The sequence below is a fragment of the Centruroides vittatus genome, unplaced genomic scaffold (assembly GCF_030686945.1).
Source record: "Centruroides vittatus isolate TY-2023 unplaced genomic scaffold, ASM3068694v2 contig_651, whole genome shotgun sequence".
Taxonomy (NCBI): domain Eukaryota; kingdom Metazoa; phylum Arthropoda; class Arachnida; order Scorpiones; family Buthidae; genus Centruroides; species Centruroides vittatus.
Window position 1 is genome coordinate 18030 of NW_027122405.1, and position 19538 is coordinate 37567.

The 19538-nt window shown below is 27.4% G+C and overlaps 1 protein-coding gene across 1 annotated transcript in view; it reads right to left on the reverse strand.

Moving 5' to 3' along the window:
• The window catches only part of LOC136979873 (uncharacterized), a 35996-nt gene that overhangs the window by 8242 nt on the left and 8216 nt on the right, over positions 1-19538 (reverse strand). Inside the window, exons 3-8 of the mRNA XM_067275895.1 lie at positions 17234-19397; positions 16123-16209; positions 7641-7766; positions 7412-7556; positions 4016-4142; positions 42-166 (exon numbers count right to left, since the gene is read on the reverse strand). Coding sequence (XP_067131996.1) covers positions 42-166; positions 4016-4142; positions 7412-7556; positions 7641-7766; positions 16123-16209; positions 17234-19397 — 2774 coding nt within the window. The remainder of the gene's footprint in view (positions 1-41; positions 167-4015; positions 4143-7411; positions 7557-7640; positions 7767-16122; positions 16210-17233; positions 19398-19538) is intronic.

Genomic DNA, 19538 nt, shown 5'->3' on the forward strand with positions numbered 1-19538 from the left:
TATTTTGATATTGTTAAAATTTATGTAATTAAAATACAAACCATAAAAAGAAACTTTTATTTGCACACACTTTCCTTCTTCAATTTCTTTTTCAGACTGTGCATCTTGTACTACAAGCCAATCACTAGCATTCAATAATTCTCTCATTTTATCCATAAAAGTTGCACTAGAAGTAAAAATATTGTAAACTGTTTGAACCATTAAGTTATCTACTAGATCAGTGTTTCTCAAACTTTTTGGTCCGCGACCCCCTTTTTGCACTTAAAAATTTCAAAGGACCCCCGAAGAATGAGTATGTGTAGAAAAACATCCCGGAGGGAGGGGGTTAATTTAAATTCAGGAGGAGTTAATTTCTTTTGTTTAATTAATCTATTCCATGTTGAAATTTCTCTCCGTTGCTTGTCACTTTGCGTTGAATTTTTGTCAATGTTAAGACTAACAAAATTTATTTTAAAATTATTTCTTTATTTTTCACAAACAAAATAAATATATTGAAAAATATAAAAACAAAAAACATTATATTTCGAAGTTAATCTAATTTTTCTGAGGACTGTGTAGTGCTGAATCGGAACGATTCAGCACAACACAGTCCTCAGAAAAACAAGCAAAACTTACCACTCACAATGAGAAAAAAGTCTTGTTTAAATACTGGCGCGTCCTTAAGTACCCTCTCATGGTCACACCAGTGATGCCAGCTAAAAACGCATATCAACTAAAATAATATCGGAGTATCCCAAGACAGAGCCAAATATTGCAACGCTACAGCACTAACGGAAATTCAAATTTGCCGACTGAAACGCTTTCGGTTCATCGGTTTTCGGATAATTGACGCTCTACTGTATTTCTAACTCGACTTGCCTACAGACGCAACACTGCTAGCAAACACCGTTCCAAATGACAATGCTGTTCTATCATAGTTTAGGTGGAGAGTGGAACTTGGGGTATTCCCCAATAGCACACAAATATATGATTATTATACTTTAGGCTCATATTTAAAATATTTATACTGTTTTTATTATTTATATGTGCAATTTATTTAAGTAAAAATTATTTTATATATTTTTTATTTCTATTATTTCTAAACATGAATCCATAGTAAATTTATAAAATATTTGAAAAAAAAATTGATCTGGCATCAATTTTTCAGCGACCCCCCAAATATTTTTCGCAAACCCCCACTTTGAGAATCACTGTACTAGATAATTTGTCATAGCTTAATTAAAGTTAATGGAATAAAGAAAAATAATTGAATTATCTTTTGAAGGATTTACTTATAATCTATTTGTAAATTCATTTTAGTTGTTAGGACTCACATAATTAAAACAATATCTATAATATTAAGCTACATTTAACAATGGATGAAATTTAAAGAACATTAATGTTTTTGATCTGGTTAATGAGCCATCTTCAGGCATGGAGAGTTGAAAGTGGAATGTCCACTGTTAAAGATGCATTGATTAATTTAGCTGAGTAACCACAGTGACTAGTTCATCCTTATTATATAGTATTAAAATAAGAAAAAACAAAAAATTATTTTAAATAGTTACATTATTTGGATTAATATTTTTAAAGATGTAAAACTGGTAGTAGAGGGAGTACAGCAGATATAAATATACCATGTATAGTTCAACACAATAATAAATAATAAAAAAAGAAAAACAAATTTATGTTGCTATGGTTGAGTGTAATCTATATATATAAAAATGAATGTATGTCTAAAGTCAAAAGTATTTCTTTCTTGAACTGATATCAATATTAATATTAAATGTAGGTTTTTCTTTGTATTTTATCAAATATGCAATGAATTTTTAAAATTTATCTTTGATCTTCAACTTAGTTTTTATTAACTTGTTTTCTGACAAATAGCTTATAATAAAAACTGTTTTAAAAATAAACTGAATTTATAATAAACAATATTTTTTATTTATATCACCTGCAGCACGATATAAATAAAAAATATTGTTTCTGATCAGTAAGACTATTTGACTGCATCCATAATTTTCCAGTATAATAAAGTCCTGTTAATTGATAATTGTACTTAGTATACAAAGATAAATTTAAGCTATAATAAAGGACACAGAGGCATAATAATTGAAATATAATGCTACTATATATTCCAGTGATTCGCAATCAGTGAGGTACACCTCCCAAAGGAGATGTGGCACCTTCAGATCAAATGAGGTGCAATCCAATGCATGCAATACTATTCAGTGTATGACTGATGAGTAAGTGTATGTGGATAAAAACAGACAAACACAATGTGATAGTCCTCCACAAGCACATGATGTTTTTCCATCACTCTCTTATTTGTTTTCTTCATTGTGTAAATAGCATCTGTTGGGACTATCATCATATATTTTACTTAATCTACTAACTAAACTAAACCAATCATCTTGATATTTAGAATGGACTGCTATTTGAAGAGAACTATGAGAAGTGCAGATTCTGCACTTCTCATAGTTCTCTTCAAAGTGAACATAATAATAATAATGGATAAAGAAAAGAAAAAGTGCTGGCAATATGTCACAAGTTATATCAAGTTTGACTTTTCTTGTTTTTGTAGAAAATCTGGCATTCAACAGCCCAGTGTGTCATTTATTTTCAAGTTATATTACAGTATGATTTTACACGTTTTAAAATTCTTGTCATTGTATTTTATATCATGTCTAATGCATTTTGCAATATGTTGTCTTATTCACGTATATGCATGTATATATATATTTTTTTTATTTGTATATTTCTATTTATTTAATTGTTATATATTGTATTTTATTGGGGTTTTTATTGCAACTGTTAATGGGGATGGAGATCAATTGTCAGTTGACATTTCCTTCGGTGTAGAAAATAAATAAATAAATAAAGTTCTCAGCAATGACAGCTTTAAAAGCTTGAGAAGCTTAAAAAGATATCTGGAAACAGTGCATACACAAGCATAATGAGTTTTTTGTTTGAAAAGTGATGGAATTTTAACAACAGAAAACTGTAATTCAAAAGAAGCCATGGTATTGCAGGAAGCATTGAAAGTTTCTTGTGTAGCAACTGTGAAAATTGCTAAATGTAAGAAATCACATACTATTGCCGAGAATTTGTTGCTTCTGGCAGATTTAGAAATGTGTTGCATTATCAATGAAGAGACAGCTGCAAAGGCATTATGAACTATTCCACTGTCATGTAATAGTTTCATGGCAAATTGATGACTTGGCTATGGATTTGAAAATGCAGTTAATTCAACAAGTAAAATAAAGTCAATTATTTACATTGCAACTTAATGAATCAACCAATGTTTCATCACAGGTTCAGCTTATTTATTATGTGAGATAAACATGGAAGCAAATATAAGAGAAGAGTTACTGTTTTGTAAAATTATCTCAATAACAACTTCAGGTGAAGACATATTCGATTACTTAACAAATTTGTCTGTGTTGAAGGCTTGACTTGGATTGATTGTATAGGTTTATGCAGTGATGGCACTGCAACTATGGCAGGGAAGAATAGTGACCTTGTAACTAGATTGAAAGCTGTAGCTCCAACAGTAAAAATGGGATTGACAACATTAGAACCAAACATCAATCATTTTGTGCAATTCAAAACAAGCTCAAATTTCACATTGATGTTTACAGTTTGTGAAAATATGGGAAACATTTTTTTAAATTTACATTATTATAACTGTATTCAGAAAGAATAAATTCCTGGTTGTACACTATGTACCGATATTACCCATTTTATTCGTGCAAAGTGCTATAGGTAGGTATTTTTGTATTTTTAGTAGTGCAATTGTATTTTTGCTTCATATTTTCAATAAAACTTTATTGATATTATTTAATTTGTAATAAAAAACAAATGAATATTGAATACAGGGCAATAAACACTTATGAATATGCTGGGAAGACAACATTGTATGTGAGCCCCAATCGGGGAGGCATACTGCAGAAAAGGTTGTGAACCGCCGATATATACAGTATTTATTTCTCTAATTTCATACAATTCAATTATTTGTGGAAAATACTGCACTTACCTTGTAAAGCCTGGGTGCTTCATCACATTAACATAATGTTCTAAATGATTATCATAACCAATATTTGCACATCCAATTTTGTTTGGTCCACCATTCTCATCAAATATCACAAGAGAACGTTTCATCACTAAAAAAATTATGTGATAATTATAAAAATAGATTTCAACTTAAAAAAAACATTCATTTTTAATATTGAAAAGAATAAAATTTTGCAATTTTAATTAGTTTTATTAAGCAATTAATTTTTAATAAAACTAATGTTTTCTGCCTGATTAATAAGCCTTCAGATATTTGCAATTTTATTTAATAGTATTCTGTATGTAGCTAATAATTCAGCTAATATATGTTATGGGGTTTATTTTTTACTTTTTCTGCCCTGTGGGCATTCTGAATGCTTTTGTAATCATATCCATCATAGGTTCAGCCAAATCTATAATAGGTGGGCAAAATGATTAGGGAAGGAGCCAGACATATCTGGGATAGGCCTCCTATGAAAAAATTTCCAGGGTTGTTCACCTGGACTCAATCATAGGTCCTTAGAGTGGTAGGCTGATGCCTTAATTGCCTTGACCAATTCAGCTCTCTTCTATGATATTGTTATATTTGATTAATTTATGCTATAGTAATGTTTTGGCTATATATGCTGTCTAATATTATCTAAAACTTCATTGTTTACATAAAATTACATTAACCAACATCTTTGGACCTCACATATATAAGTATAGTTGCTCTAAATTTTGCAAACTTTAATGAAAACTCCTAATTCAAAAAAGTAAAATTTCTGGCAAAACTCCACAGATAGTGTATTAAAATATATATAATTTGGAAATTTTTTCTTAAATTATACTTAGAATTTTGAGAAAATATTAATTTCTATTGTGATTCCAACTGATATTGAAATTTAAAAATATATTTTGATTATTTTCTAATATTTAAAACTCTTTTAGTCTGTACATCACGCCTGGCCAACTTTGAGATATAATCTATTTTCATGAGTTAAAAGTATTAATAGTCTGCCACTACAACATTTTCATTCCTTTGAAATTTATATTGCAGTGGTCAGGTCACATTTATAACATAAATGATGCTACAAGTATATTAACAGTCTGCAGCAGCTTACCGATGTCCGGTTCGGATCTCCAAATAATAAGAATAGCCGGCCAAACTATACAGAAAAAACGTCTTAGCTTTAACAAGACTCAGAGAAAAATTTTATTTCTTATTGGACTGTAAACGGAACAAGGTTTTTCCAGCTACAAGTATATATTGTTATATTTATTTATTGAACCATAATATGTTCTAGGTTATCTTTTTTTGGTAAAAGCATTGAGACATTATAAATTAAGTATAGCATTGATCTTTTGCCATAAAAGAAGTATTTTATTTCCATTCAGCATGAAAACAATTTTTCCTTCTCTACTTTGATGTACCCTTAACATGAAGTAATTTTTAAAGTATCCTAACATAACCTAACTATGACAATTGATATGAAAAGTATGCTCCAGTTCCTCATGTTCCTTATTCAATATGTGCATGCACTTTTCAGTGCACTGTAATCATAAACACAGGACAACAACTACAAATTAACTAATAATCAAATACATGTCGATTATAAGTTAATTTGTATTCGATTTTAAATTCTGTTCACCTGACAACGTTGAACATAAGTTCATTGAAAGTGATAGCAATATAAAAACTATTAACACTGTACTCAGTGAAATTAAATTATGAAGTACAGTGCTATAGAACCATAGCAGTAAACATTTCTTCACAGAAAATATTGAATTAATGTTTCTGTAGAAATTACAAATGTTTTACATTTTAACAGGTCATATTATCTATGATAAACCAGTTGATTACATTAAATTTGTTGGCCAGGCCTACTTTACATAAAGTAGTATGTGAAATTTATTATAACATTGCTAGACACTTCTATAAAACTTATTTAAAGAATGAAGTTCATATAAGAAAATTTTACAACAATTTTCATTAAATTCTTATGGACTAAGTATAATATAATTTATAATATATTAACTATCAATATAAATTTTATATTGTGCTCAGAAGTCTATATTTTGTAAAAATTAACATTTAAAAAATCTAACAAAGAATATTTAATATTTATCAATTTATATGTAGCATTTTATATAATACAATATTAAAAGAATGTTAGAAGTTCAACCATCTCCAAAAGAATTAAAATTATTGAAAGGTTACCAATGTTATACATTATGCAACTTTCTGTTGTATAATACATTATTTTATATAACTGTAATAATATTATTATACAGTATTAATATAACTGTAAAATATATGACATTGAAAAAATAAAAAAGATTTTTTTCATATGATTTAAAATGCCAGTATCATATCTTCAGATGATATAACAGAAAATGAAATATATAAAAATTATAATATTTAATTATAATATAGAATAATAAATATCATAGGCTACTATAGTTTTATTATTATAAATACTATAGTAAATAGACCAATTTTTAATCTTAATATTATAGCCACACAAATTCTCTAAATTCCTCAGAAAAATTCAAAAAAAAGCTCTTTTCACTCTTAGAAATATCAACACAGTCCACTGTGTTGATATTTCTAAGAGATAATTACTTGATTGCTAAGAAGATGATTTCTAAGAGTTGTACTTAGAGATATCAACAATACTGTTGATATCTCTAAGTAACAACTCTGATACTTAGAAATGAGACAAGATGAGTATAGAGATATATCTCTATACTCATCTTGAATTTTTTATCTTGATCTCCAAGAAACCAGAAAGCTATGTATACAGTATATGTGGATAATAGCATAAACATCTGAAAATTTTCCAGGAGGAAAAGCATGAAGACAAATAATTACATCAATAAATTTTTATTTAACTAATTTATTGGGTTTCTTTCACAAGCAGATACAAGAATACAGTATTTCATCAATACAAAAAGACAAAGTGTCCCATGGTTGAGTGTAGGTTCCAATGGTTACATATCTTAATCACTTTTATGATTATAATTTATGAAATTTTTTACTCAATCCTAGGGGAGTGAGTGCTTCATTTTCCTCACTCTGCAGATTCCTGTGATGATAGTATAGTTGTTATAATATTATGATTAAAAATTGTGGGTTATCATTAACTAAACTCAGTGTTATTTAAGTACAATATTTAATTTCTTTTTGATGATTTTTTAAATCATATAAAATATTTGAATAATAATAAAATTAAATTTAAAATTACTCAATGAAATTTTGAAAAATTTAAAAAATAATTTGTAGCTGATGCTTACATAGATTTACTTTTTAAAATGTGTTAAAATTATCAGGTTACATTTCAGATAAATTTTAACAAAGGGAAAAGTATATAAATCTGATATATTTATAATGCATTACCTGAAAAATTTCCCACTAATGGAAGATTCATATCAGAAAATACTTTTTTTTTACCACCAATTTCTACAGTTCCATGTCTTCCTGACAAATCACCCATAGCACAACGTAGAGGATTTGAAGCATGACAATCTTTCTTATATAAATCCTACACAAAACATAAATTAAATTTACCAAACTTTGTAATTATTTGTGATTATAAATATAAAAATCTTTTCAGGAAATTTCTTACATCATCTGTTTTTACAGTATAGGGATTCCATATAAATCCAGCAGAAATGCATCGAACTTTCTCCACTTTTTCTACTGCATCATGACCAACTTGATTAACATAAATTGCCCATTTGTGTCCAGTTGTCTAAAAATGCAATTATAAATCAGAAAATTTTTTATTGTAAACTTATTTTAAATCTTAAATATAAAATTATTGAGAAAATTTATTTCTATAATTATAATTAATATTTTATGATTATATGCAGTGGTGATATTCAGTGGGTTTGCACAGGTTCGGCCAAACCCGTTATTAAAATTTTCAGTTTTCTGAACCTTGTTAAACACACGGAACATTTCTCAATGGTTTTGTTTTTTTTTTTTAAATATATTAAAATATACTTATTATACTCTGTAATACTACTAAACTAGAGCCTTATACCCCGTTTGCACTGAGCATTTCAATCTAGATTGTGAGCAAGGTCGGGAACTATGTCTTGGTGTGATCTCTCTCAACCGTTTCAATCTCGACTGAAACGAGGTTTAATCGCGATCGATTCAAGAGAGTTCTTGAAACTAGATCCAGTCATAAGAGAGATCCCACAATCTCAGGTGCGCAAGATAATACAAGAAGGCTGTGGAACACATGTCAGGCTATGGACAGCAAAATAAAAAGGATATTGTATTTCGAGAGATGATGACATCTGTCTATTATCGGCAGTGCCATTCGGCCATTTGGGGTGAAAACTTTCTCTGCCTAAAAAAAGAAAAAAAAAGGTTGACACCACTAATATACTATTGTTACCTGGTCTTCGCCCAGGACTCGTTACGTTCCAAATACCCCACTGATTATTAGATATATCACAAGAAAAGGTATTGTATTTATTTCCAGCCAAAACTTCCATTTCGTTTGTCAGTGATTGTTAGGGAAAAATTTTCTGCTAGAGAACCCTTTGTTAACTATTTCGAATATCACCACTGATTATATGATATGTAAATACTAAACAACAGAGATCATAAGAATAACTAAAACATTATATAAATTAATTAATTATATAATAATGATCATTAACTGATTAGGATACTGTAAGTTATAAACTGTAAATATATACGGTACATACATAAACTGTAAATTTATATATGTACTGTAAATATATAAACTGACAGGGCCGGATTTACATAAGGGCATTTGGGGCCTGTGCCCAGGGCCCCCACAAAATAGGGACCCCCACAAAACTAAAAAAAATTATGTTTAAACATAGTTTTTTTTCTATTACTGTGACATGATTCTGTTGCCCTCATGATTAGGCCACACTAGGCGTGTGGCCTAATCATGAGGGCAACAGGCAGAGAAAACCAAACCCGGAAAAAACCTATGAAACATCGGAAAATTTCGGGAAAAAATTTCACATAGATATTTTTCAGTTAAATTAAAATAATTAGTTTTACACAATAAAATATATGTATGTTTACAATAACCTTATTTTTAAATGAAATTTACAACTTCCTAGTTCAAATCTAATTGAAAGTACAGTATTTTGTGTAAATTTTCTAAATCATCAAATTTGCCTACTCTTAAAGGGGGGACCCCCCACCAAATTTGTGCCCAGGGTCCCTGGATTGGTAAATCCGGCCCTGTAAACTGATACTGGTAATTTTATTTTTTATTACATATATTAGAAAAAATTGACATATTTAACAGAAAATAATAATTTTGTACTAGTTTGCTTGCTATTTTTAAAAGCAAAAAACAAAATATTTTCACTTTTTGTTTTTAAATATTAAAAAGGTCAGTCATCAAAAGTTTGTATTCCGGAACATTGAAAGTGAATAAATGACAGTTCTTTCTTAAACAGACTTTATCTTCAATTTTAATTTTAAATATTTATCAATAAACGTTAAGGATTTTCGTTTTTGGTACAAATGTCTTCTCAGAACAAATTTTAAGAAAACATTTCCACTAATAATGACTTTAAAATATGCTCAAAAACATATGAGGTTCTATGTATTGTAAAAGAAAAATAACACTAAATAACACAAAACTCAAACCTTACTCAAGGAATCCTGAACATTTCATAATTGAATATCTGTATGATATATCACTGCTGATGGAGGAAGAAATTATTCTCAAAAACATTATGGAAAATCAACATATGGACTCTTTGAGTAAGGTTTGGTTTTGTATTGAATTTAAAAATACTTTTTAAATTCAATACAAAATCAAACCTTACTCAAAGAGTCCATATGTTTATTGTAAGCAAGAATCATACTTTAAAAAGCATGATGCTTGTTTACAAGTAAATCCTTGTTTAAAAGGAAAAACATTTCTAATTTTTATGAACATTCTATTTTGAATGAGTCTGGAGATCTATTACAAAAATCTAGTCTTAGGAACAAAGTCAGAAAGATAGTAACTCTATTTGTAAACTACTGTATTATTTCATCAATCAAAATAATTTTAAAAAATTTTAAATTCTAATCTTTCACTTCTTTGTACTTAGAGATTGTTCTTCTATTGGGATTGTCCATAGTGTAAATTTCTTATATATTTAATTTATTGAAATTAATAATAATAATTTAATAATAAGATTAACTAACATTTCAATTATATTTTACTTCACTAGTTATCTTTAAAGAAAGAAGAAAAATTATTTTCTTGGTAAACAATATATTTTTTAAAAGTTTAATATTTTTTATACTATCAATTCATCTTTAGATGAAAAATGAAATATCCATTAAACAATGGAAAATTCATTTTTCATTCATTTAATGCAAAATTATTAAATAATTTAAATAAATTAGAAATCTTCAAATTAGAAGTTAAGACTATTTACAAAAATATTTAATTTTTGAGTCTATTCATTAATCCTTTTTAACACAACCACAGAAGTGCCTGTTACATTGGTTTGAAGAAAAAACTTCATTAAAAACGAATAATAATAGGTAAAAATTCACACTATTAAAAACTATCAAACGTCAGCCTTTTATTTAAGGATCTGATGCTTTAACATTAAAAACAAGTAAATCTTCTCACCCCCTACTATTTCTAATTTGAAGAAAATATCTTGAGTTCATCATGAAAATCGCAACTTAAATAAATAAAATCTTGAAAACATAAGGCTTCAATTTTATATATCTTTTAAAAACAACATTATGAGTAATTTTATGTATAAACATATTTGAAATTAGGTATTACTGTATATCTAAACAACAAATACATTCATTAAGGTCTGAATAATTTGTTTTTTAAAACTGGAATATTTATACATATAATTTGACATTGTATAATGTTTCATATACATATATGAAACTAATTTATGTATAAAAATTTTTATGGAAAATTTATTTTAAACAGAATTTAATTTTAAAAAATTATAGTTTATTACATAAAAATTCTTAAATATTAAAATCTCAATGAGATAGCAACTGTATGGAATTTAATAAATATTGGAATATTTATCTTTTTTATAAGTTACTTTATCTTATTTAATATCATTATCATTAGATGAAGTAATGTTTTATTCAATGTTACTTTTTACTTTTTGTTATATTTAATGAAATTCTATACATGTATATTTTCTGCCAATATTGTCATTTTTTAGGATGTTTTGTCCAATTTAATGAAATAAAATTTTGTATTAGAAATCTATAAAAGAAATTATTATTCATACTGGAGATTAAAACAAGTTTAAGAATATTATATTACAATTTATTTGAATAAAAAATAACATTGCTAAACTGAAACAAAACTTTATTCTGTAACAATAAAATTAATTTAAATAATGTTTGTAAGAAAAGAAATAAATTTATCAAAATTATTATTTTTATTAAATTTGGAAAATTTGCTTAGATAAACTTAATTTGAAAATTAACATAGATAAATCTAATAAAAATATGTTAGTAAAAATTAATAATACATCAAGACCATGAAATTCAATTCAAACCAAAGTTACATGTCCATACATAATTATGGCCATACTCTTAATCATTCATTTATGACATTTATTCATTTGCAGACCAAGTAATCTGATATTAGCTGTTATACAAGCCAATTTTTTAGGTATCAACTTTAGTAATTAAGTATGAAAGTTCTTTTCTTTCCTTTCTTTGATAACCATTACAATTTTTTCATATAGCATAAATCTCCTTAAAATATATATTTTTTTCAATGAATAAAAAAGAGCAAAGGCCTTACTATAGAATAGTGAATTGATAGATTAAGATATAATTTGTTATGCAAGTTATGCAGAATATACAGTACATGTATTAATGCCTTTTGTCTGTATTTTAATTTAAACTTTTTGTTCATAAACCCAACCAATAACAGACTTATTATATATCAGCCAATGTCAGTTAAAAAGGTTGTAAATTAAAACTAGCTAAGGAGGACAATATTGTTTTGTTGTTGTAATGCATTCTGGAGTTTTAATTGTTAAATAAACATTGGCTGATACAGTGGACCTTCGTTATAGTGCTGCTCGCTATACCGCATACTCGGTTATAGCACAGGCAATGTTTGCGACACGATAAGCTCAAACACATTTACACAGGTCCATGCAGCATTAGTGAGTAGCACATTTTATTGTTACTGCGTATTGAGTAATTGTGTAGGTATTGAGTTTCTGCATGTATTTTGAATAGTGTTTAATTATTGTATGCATGATGAGTAAAAGAAAAGCTTACAGATGGAGAAGAAAAGCTTGACATTATTGATAACGTAAAGAGGTGAACCATGTTACACAGCACCGCTTAGTATAACGTGGATGTTGTTTCCCATCTGACATGCGCGTTATATCAGGGAGTAAAGTCTGTAGTTAAGTCTGTTGTTGATTGGGTTTATGAACCAAAAGTTTAATTAAGATATGCAGATTTTCTACATTACTATTTTGCAATAATTTGTTCTTTCTAGTATATACAAATGCAAGACATCAAGCATTTACATGGGGCCCAGGAATAATGATAAAAGAGGCCCTTTAGTGGAGACAGCTCCCCTACTCTTCTTGATGGTCCTGTACTTAAACATATAATTTTATATTTAAAGTTTCAAAAATCAAAGGTACTAATACACCTAATTCCTTCTTTACTTTTCTATACAATAAATATATTAAATAAAAATATATGACAAATGTATAATTTATAATTTTTGAATTCTATAATAAAATAATTTGTTAAATAAAATTTTACAAGTTTGTAAAATATATAACTTACTATATCTTATAAACTGAGAATTACAGTTTAAAAGGATTGTATAAAAGAAAAAATAACTAATATTAAAGTGAAATTTGCCATAAAAACTGATTAAAAAAATGTTTCATTGTAGTGATGCAACATCAAATATGCATTGGAAGAAATTCCTTGTTCATAACCTTGAACTATTTAAACAATATACTATAAGGAAAGTTATTAGAGATAACTTTCCTTATAGTATAGTTAAAGATATTATTCATTTAAATTAATAAGAGAGAATTGTAATACAGTAATTTAATTTTATATATTATATCCTCTTATCCTCTTTCCAATAAATTTCCTATACTGAAATCTCATTAAATTAATATAAGATATTTAATAACTGCTATTAATAAGTTGATCATATTTTAATACATTAAAAAATTAATTTTAATAGTTATTTTTAAAAATAATAATAAAAAATATAAATATTTTAAATAAAAATTTGTGCACACTCATTATGAAAATGTTGTCTATAACATTCTGAATATTTATTTAATTTGGTCATTCAATAAAAATATTTGATTTACTCTTATTACAAATGATTTAATATTGAATCTGAAGAATTTACTGATTAATATATTTATTATTTTAATATATAATTCTCTTATTTATTAGTATTAAATAATTGTTATAAAACCAAATTATTAGATATGGCAAAAATTCTAATCTTTTTAATTCAAATTGTTTTTATCTGAACAAAAACATTTTAGAAAACTTCAAACTTTAATTCATCCTCACACATTTTTCTATTTTTATTGACTGCTGATGATGAACATACAATATATTACTCATTTTATAAATAAATATATAAAATACAATATATTAAAAAATTATAGTATTTAAATACAGAACTTCTTCTCATTTCAATAAATATTATATATATGTATAATATTTCATTTCTCATTTATTGAAATGAAAAGAATTTCTGTATTTAAATATATTATAATTAATACAACATAGCTATAATATAATATTAAAAGTAACAATAATTATTTTATAACAAAAAAACCATGTCATATAAATATATTTTTAATTCACTTTTTTTGGCTGCAGTTTGAAAAAATAGTAGACCTATAAATTCCTACTGTCATCCATCTATCCTTTCAGATAGATGGATGACAGTGGGAATTTATATAGATAAAATCTGAGACTAGATATAAAGAGCTTAGGGGCAGTAGGCCCTGATTAACTATATATAAACTTCTGGTACAAATCAAAAGTCACATTATTTCAATTCAAAACTTCCTCTGAAAGCAGTTAACAGATGACTGGCATGACTCTTGCTAAAGAAAAAGTATGATGTACAGGGGCAAGCCACTAATAATTTGAGGTGGTGAGCATATATTTTAAATTAAATAAATTAAAAATATGATTAAAAATTGCAGCCTGGTATTGTGATAATGTCACAATAAATAATTTTAAAGCATATAATTATTTGCTGACATTTGTCTTAAACACAGTTATTTTTTTTTTTAAAAATATTTCTAAACATTAGTTCAATTACATGTGTGAGATCCTAAGCCTGAAGGAGATAACAAGTAGGACAGTTGGCTATAAAATGACAATTTAAAAGCATAACAGAATAGAAGGTGATAGAGAAACAGGACTTGTAAAGCCAACTTAAAATAGATATGGAAAAACTAAAATGATGAGAATAAAAATTACAGAATAAATCAATTATATTTAGAGAATTTTTATAAAAAATATGCATTTAAAAAAATTGTAAGCTTTTTTTATTTTTCAGAAATTAAAAACATCAAATAGAAATTGCAGAAAGCTGTTTCTAATTTAGTATTTACTCTTTTTTAATCTCTTCTTTTATTGATTAATTAAAATACTATTGCTCTATTCATTGGTCTCTTCCCTTTTCTTTTTCTCTGTACTTCTGATATAAGTATTGTAAACTTTTTTCTCTCTCTCTTCTCTAATTATTTGTCAGCTATAATCATTTATCTCCTTTGAATTTATTCCTGAATTAAACTAAATATTACCCTAACTTTTGTAAAAATGATTTAATATTTTAAATCATTAATGTTCTTAATGTTTCTCATTTATTCAATATATCAAAAGCTTTATTGTAATCTAAGATGTTAGTTTTTCTTATTTCTCAATGTTACATTATATTTAAAATAAAACAAATATATAATTGGTATATTCTTAATCCAAATCTTAAATAATTGCGATATTTGTTCAAAAGTACTAAAAAAACACAATATTTATCCTAAATAAATCAAATAATTTTTTACACTTAGGTTATAGAATATATAATTCATTTTATTTGATATAATCACTAAAGTAAATATTTACAATAAATGTATATATAAAGAAATTAGCCTATAAAACTGTATATTATGTAAGAAATAGAAGTACAGATTCTAACTTTCCTCAAAGACATGAAGTCTACACAGTATGCTAATCAGATAAAAAGAAAAACAACTTTCCACTGACTAATGCCCTAGATACCTTATTTAGTTCAGTCAACCTTGATGTCTGTCACGGTTACCTACTTAGAATAAATGCTTTTCAATGGCAATATTAAATTAATAGAGAATGACGAATATTTGGCAAAACACTTAAAATTAATTACAAGAGCACTGATTGAATCTTTAGCATCAAACTCTTAATAAATGGACATTTAAAAAGTTTATGTTATATAAGTAAAATACTGAATAAAGTTTCTTTAAAGGTTTTATACAATCTTCCAAGTTCTGATACAGTACAGGATTTTTTTTTTATATATAAATTATATACATGTATCATTGCAACGAATTTCATTAAACATCAGAAGCGTTTATAATACTAAAACTAATTGTCATTATTCATTTATATTCATGATATCCAATATCATTACAATAGTAAACAATTGTAGGATTCATTATTAACATGACAAAGCTATATTTTCTGTAAAACTTTTTGAGATGCTTATCATCCTAAGACAAAATGGCAGGGATCATTGGTATGAACTTTCAAAAATTTGTTTTTAACGAATTTAAAAGCCTTTTATGGATTGTCATTGTTAGGCAAAGATAAAGGGAATACCAGTACAATTATTTGGACTGATCCTGCAAAAAAGATTAAAATTGTTTTTATGAAAAAAAAATGTGTAAAAGTGCATAAATTAAAGTCGTCTTTATGTATGTGTTGAGAAATAAGTTTTTATTTGTTTTGTTGTGCATATATTAAGTCTTGTCGGTTGATAAACTATCTTGAATTTAAACATTACACAGATATACAATAAATTAAATTAATATGTAGTTCTAGTAATATTTACTTACAATATCTCTAGTATATTTTCCTGGGTATCTGAGATCTACTTCGATCCAAGTATCACTCATTGAACCATCAGGATATTTTAGTTGTCGCTAAATAAAAAAAACAATTCGAATCAGTTACATTTAACCGAAAAATAAAATAAGTAATGACATAATTAAGTATCATTTAAGTAATTAATGAGAGAAAAAAGCTGCACATGAGAAACGATGAGAGAATTTGTAAACAATTCCTTTCATTAAAGTCAATTAAAGAGGTAATAAAACAGATTGAGATGTTCTCCAAACAGCAAATCGTTGTTTATGACTGACAACAGTTTGAAATTAAGTTAATTATTTCCGTCAAAATCATCTGTAATGAACATCTAGACCTAATTTTTAAGGAAAGAAAAAGAAACAACTTCGAATAAATGTAAGCTATATTTTTTACGAATATTGTTTAATCATTATAAATATTTGTTATAACTTTCGTTGATTCATATAATCTTATTTCATCATTTATTGTTATAAAATATAACATAGCCTACATGAAAACAACTCTGGTACAATAAATTCTTTCGCAACTCGTTCATTACTTGTTAAACTACATCGCCTTTAAGTATTATGAATAAATCTAACTTTCATTAAATTAGTTAATACGATTTGGAATGGAAATCATCTTCCCAATCCCAATCATCCAGGGAAATATACAAGATGATGATGATTCGAACTTTTATTCCTCGAATCGGCAAGAAAATTCTTTCAAAACAGTTATCTAATAATAATAAATCCTCTAGGCTATTACAAGTTTCTTAAATCTATGTAATAAGTTCCTATATATTGGCTCTTTCAGCCTTTTATTTTATATATTCAGAGTGAAACGATGTTTTGCGTCTAAAATCCAATTCAATCCAATCTTAGTAAAATTCCAACAATCTCTTCATTACTTTGAAAATTTGATAAAATGAACAAATTTGAAAAAGAATAAGAATAAAATAACAAAACTATATATAAGGAAAAATATTTATATTTATATAAGATAATATTAAAGATGTAATAGAATATTTAACTAAAATTTTTATTTGATTGAAAGGTTATTTAGAAACTAATTACTAAAATTAAATTAAATAGGACTTACCATTCTAACGTATCCTTGAATAAAAGAATCAATTTTATCAAAAGAAGCAATAGCACTGATCAATTGTACATCATCCTTTTTACTAAATACTGGTTCTATACTTCCACAGGCCCATCTAAAATTTCGCTCTTTTTTATGAATTACCACAGATCTACCAATTATGGTATTCTTACCGTGGAGAGGAAGATTTATATCGTGGAATATATTTCGCTCTTCATCTTTTCCATCAAGCGTGCCAAATTTTCCACTTAAATCTCCAACTTCGTATTGATCGACAGAACCTACTCCCGCTGCTGGTCCCAACGATACATTTATGTTAAAAGGATTGAAATGCCCGTAAACAGAATCATCTGTGCATGGGAATTCTTTGCTAATAGGTACGGGAACCATATGAACATGATAACCACTAGCTAGCCCATCGAGTCCTCTTATTTCTACTTTCGCTTCTGTTGGATCGCTAAAATCCTGTTGACTAAATTCAAATAAACCAGTTACATTGCTTTCTATTTGTCTTCCTACTGCTAAATTTCTAACAGTAGCTTTGAGACCGTGATAGTAAGTGATAGTGGTACATGCAAGTCTATCCCCTCGAAATGGAGGTGCTTGATCATCATGGACTACTAGAGATCTTCCAATTATAGAATGAATTCCTTCTAACGGAAGTAAAACATCTGTATAAAAAATTTGATTATTGCCCAGACTATCACGTGTTGCTGTGATTTTAATTCTGCCATGTTTACCGGTTAAATCTCCTAATTTACATCTTAATGGATTGTCTTGATTACATCTTTCGTATTTCTTCGTACCAACAAAGTGTGGATTGTAATCTTTACCAGCACTCTCGCATCTTTTTGACCAGTTATAAAAATCCCTACCTGCTTCACTTTCGTGAATGTCCCAACGATGATTTTCTGTGTTATTTTGAGTGCCATCTGAATAACTAAGCCAGGCATGAACTGTAGTTTCTCCCCAGGGATTTCCAGCTTGTTGCTTGAACACCACACGACCGACTACAGGATGCATAAAATTAGCATGTGCAATTGTGACTGGTTCTGGATATCCAATAGTAGAGCATATCCATCTGCTACCATCAGGTCTGTGAATCACAACAGATCTACCTACAATACTGTACGTACCAAAAAGTGGTAAATTGAAATCTGCGTGAATATTAAAATAGAAATCGAAAATAGGTCCGGCATCTAGAAGTCCATATTTTCCACTTAAATCTCCTAATTCATATTGATCGTTAGTTCCTAATCCTGGTTTTGGACTAGTAGAAGGGTCGATTTGGAAAGGATTGTAATGGCCTCCTGTAGCGCCACATAGATTATCATTTTGATTTATGCGATATGGCACGGGAAACATGTGAACATGAAATCCAGAACCCCTTCCTCTTAAATTTTTTAAATCTATGGTAACAACGGTTGGATCCATTCTATAACTTTGGCTGAACCTAATATAACCTTTAACTCCATCATGATTAAAATAAGCCTTTACTTCTTTGGGTTTAATAGTCACCATAATAGCGCATGCTTTGATGCGATAGGAATTATCTTTTTCATACAAAACTACATATAAATTTCTTGATCCACTGGCAGAAATTAACGGAAGATTAGTATCTATGAAAAATTTTTTAGAATATCGAGTATTTCCTGATCCCACAACCACCTTTCCATGCTTCTTTGTAAGATCTCCAACCTTACACTCTTTATGATTCGTATTACTGCAGTTCGTATCATTAATGTTTCCTTGTTCATACAGAAGCTGTAAATATTCGCATTTATTATTTCTCGGATTTTTATTGTTACCCACAATATCCGTTGCTAAAATTTTCCATTCGTGATTGCTAGACGGATTATAACCATCTCCAGTATGATATAAGTTAGTAAATATGGATGTTTCCCCTACTGTATTCTCACGAATGATTATTTTTCCGGCAATAGGGCTCGCAAATATAGCTTCCACTGTCTTTACTCCGTCATTATTAACTATATTAGTGCAAGCTCGATCAGTACTATCAGCAGCAGTATTTCTTAATAATAGAGAACGGCTCCAAATCGTTTTTATTCCGCTCAACTGGATATCTGTATCATGGAATATTAGAGGTTTGTTGTCAGGAGAAGGGATTGTTATAATTCCGTGTTTTTTAGATAGGTCATGAAGCCTGTAATCATATAAAATTATGCTTTAAAAGGTATCATTAATTCAATAAATAAAAATATATTTAGTTTAAATAATCGATTGGTTCTGATTTATATTAATTTAAACCGTTTAAGCTTTGCATTTAGTTATGGAATTTAAATAT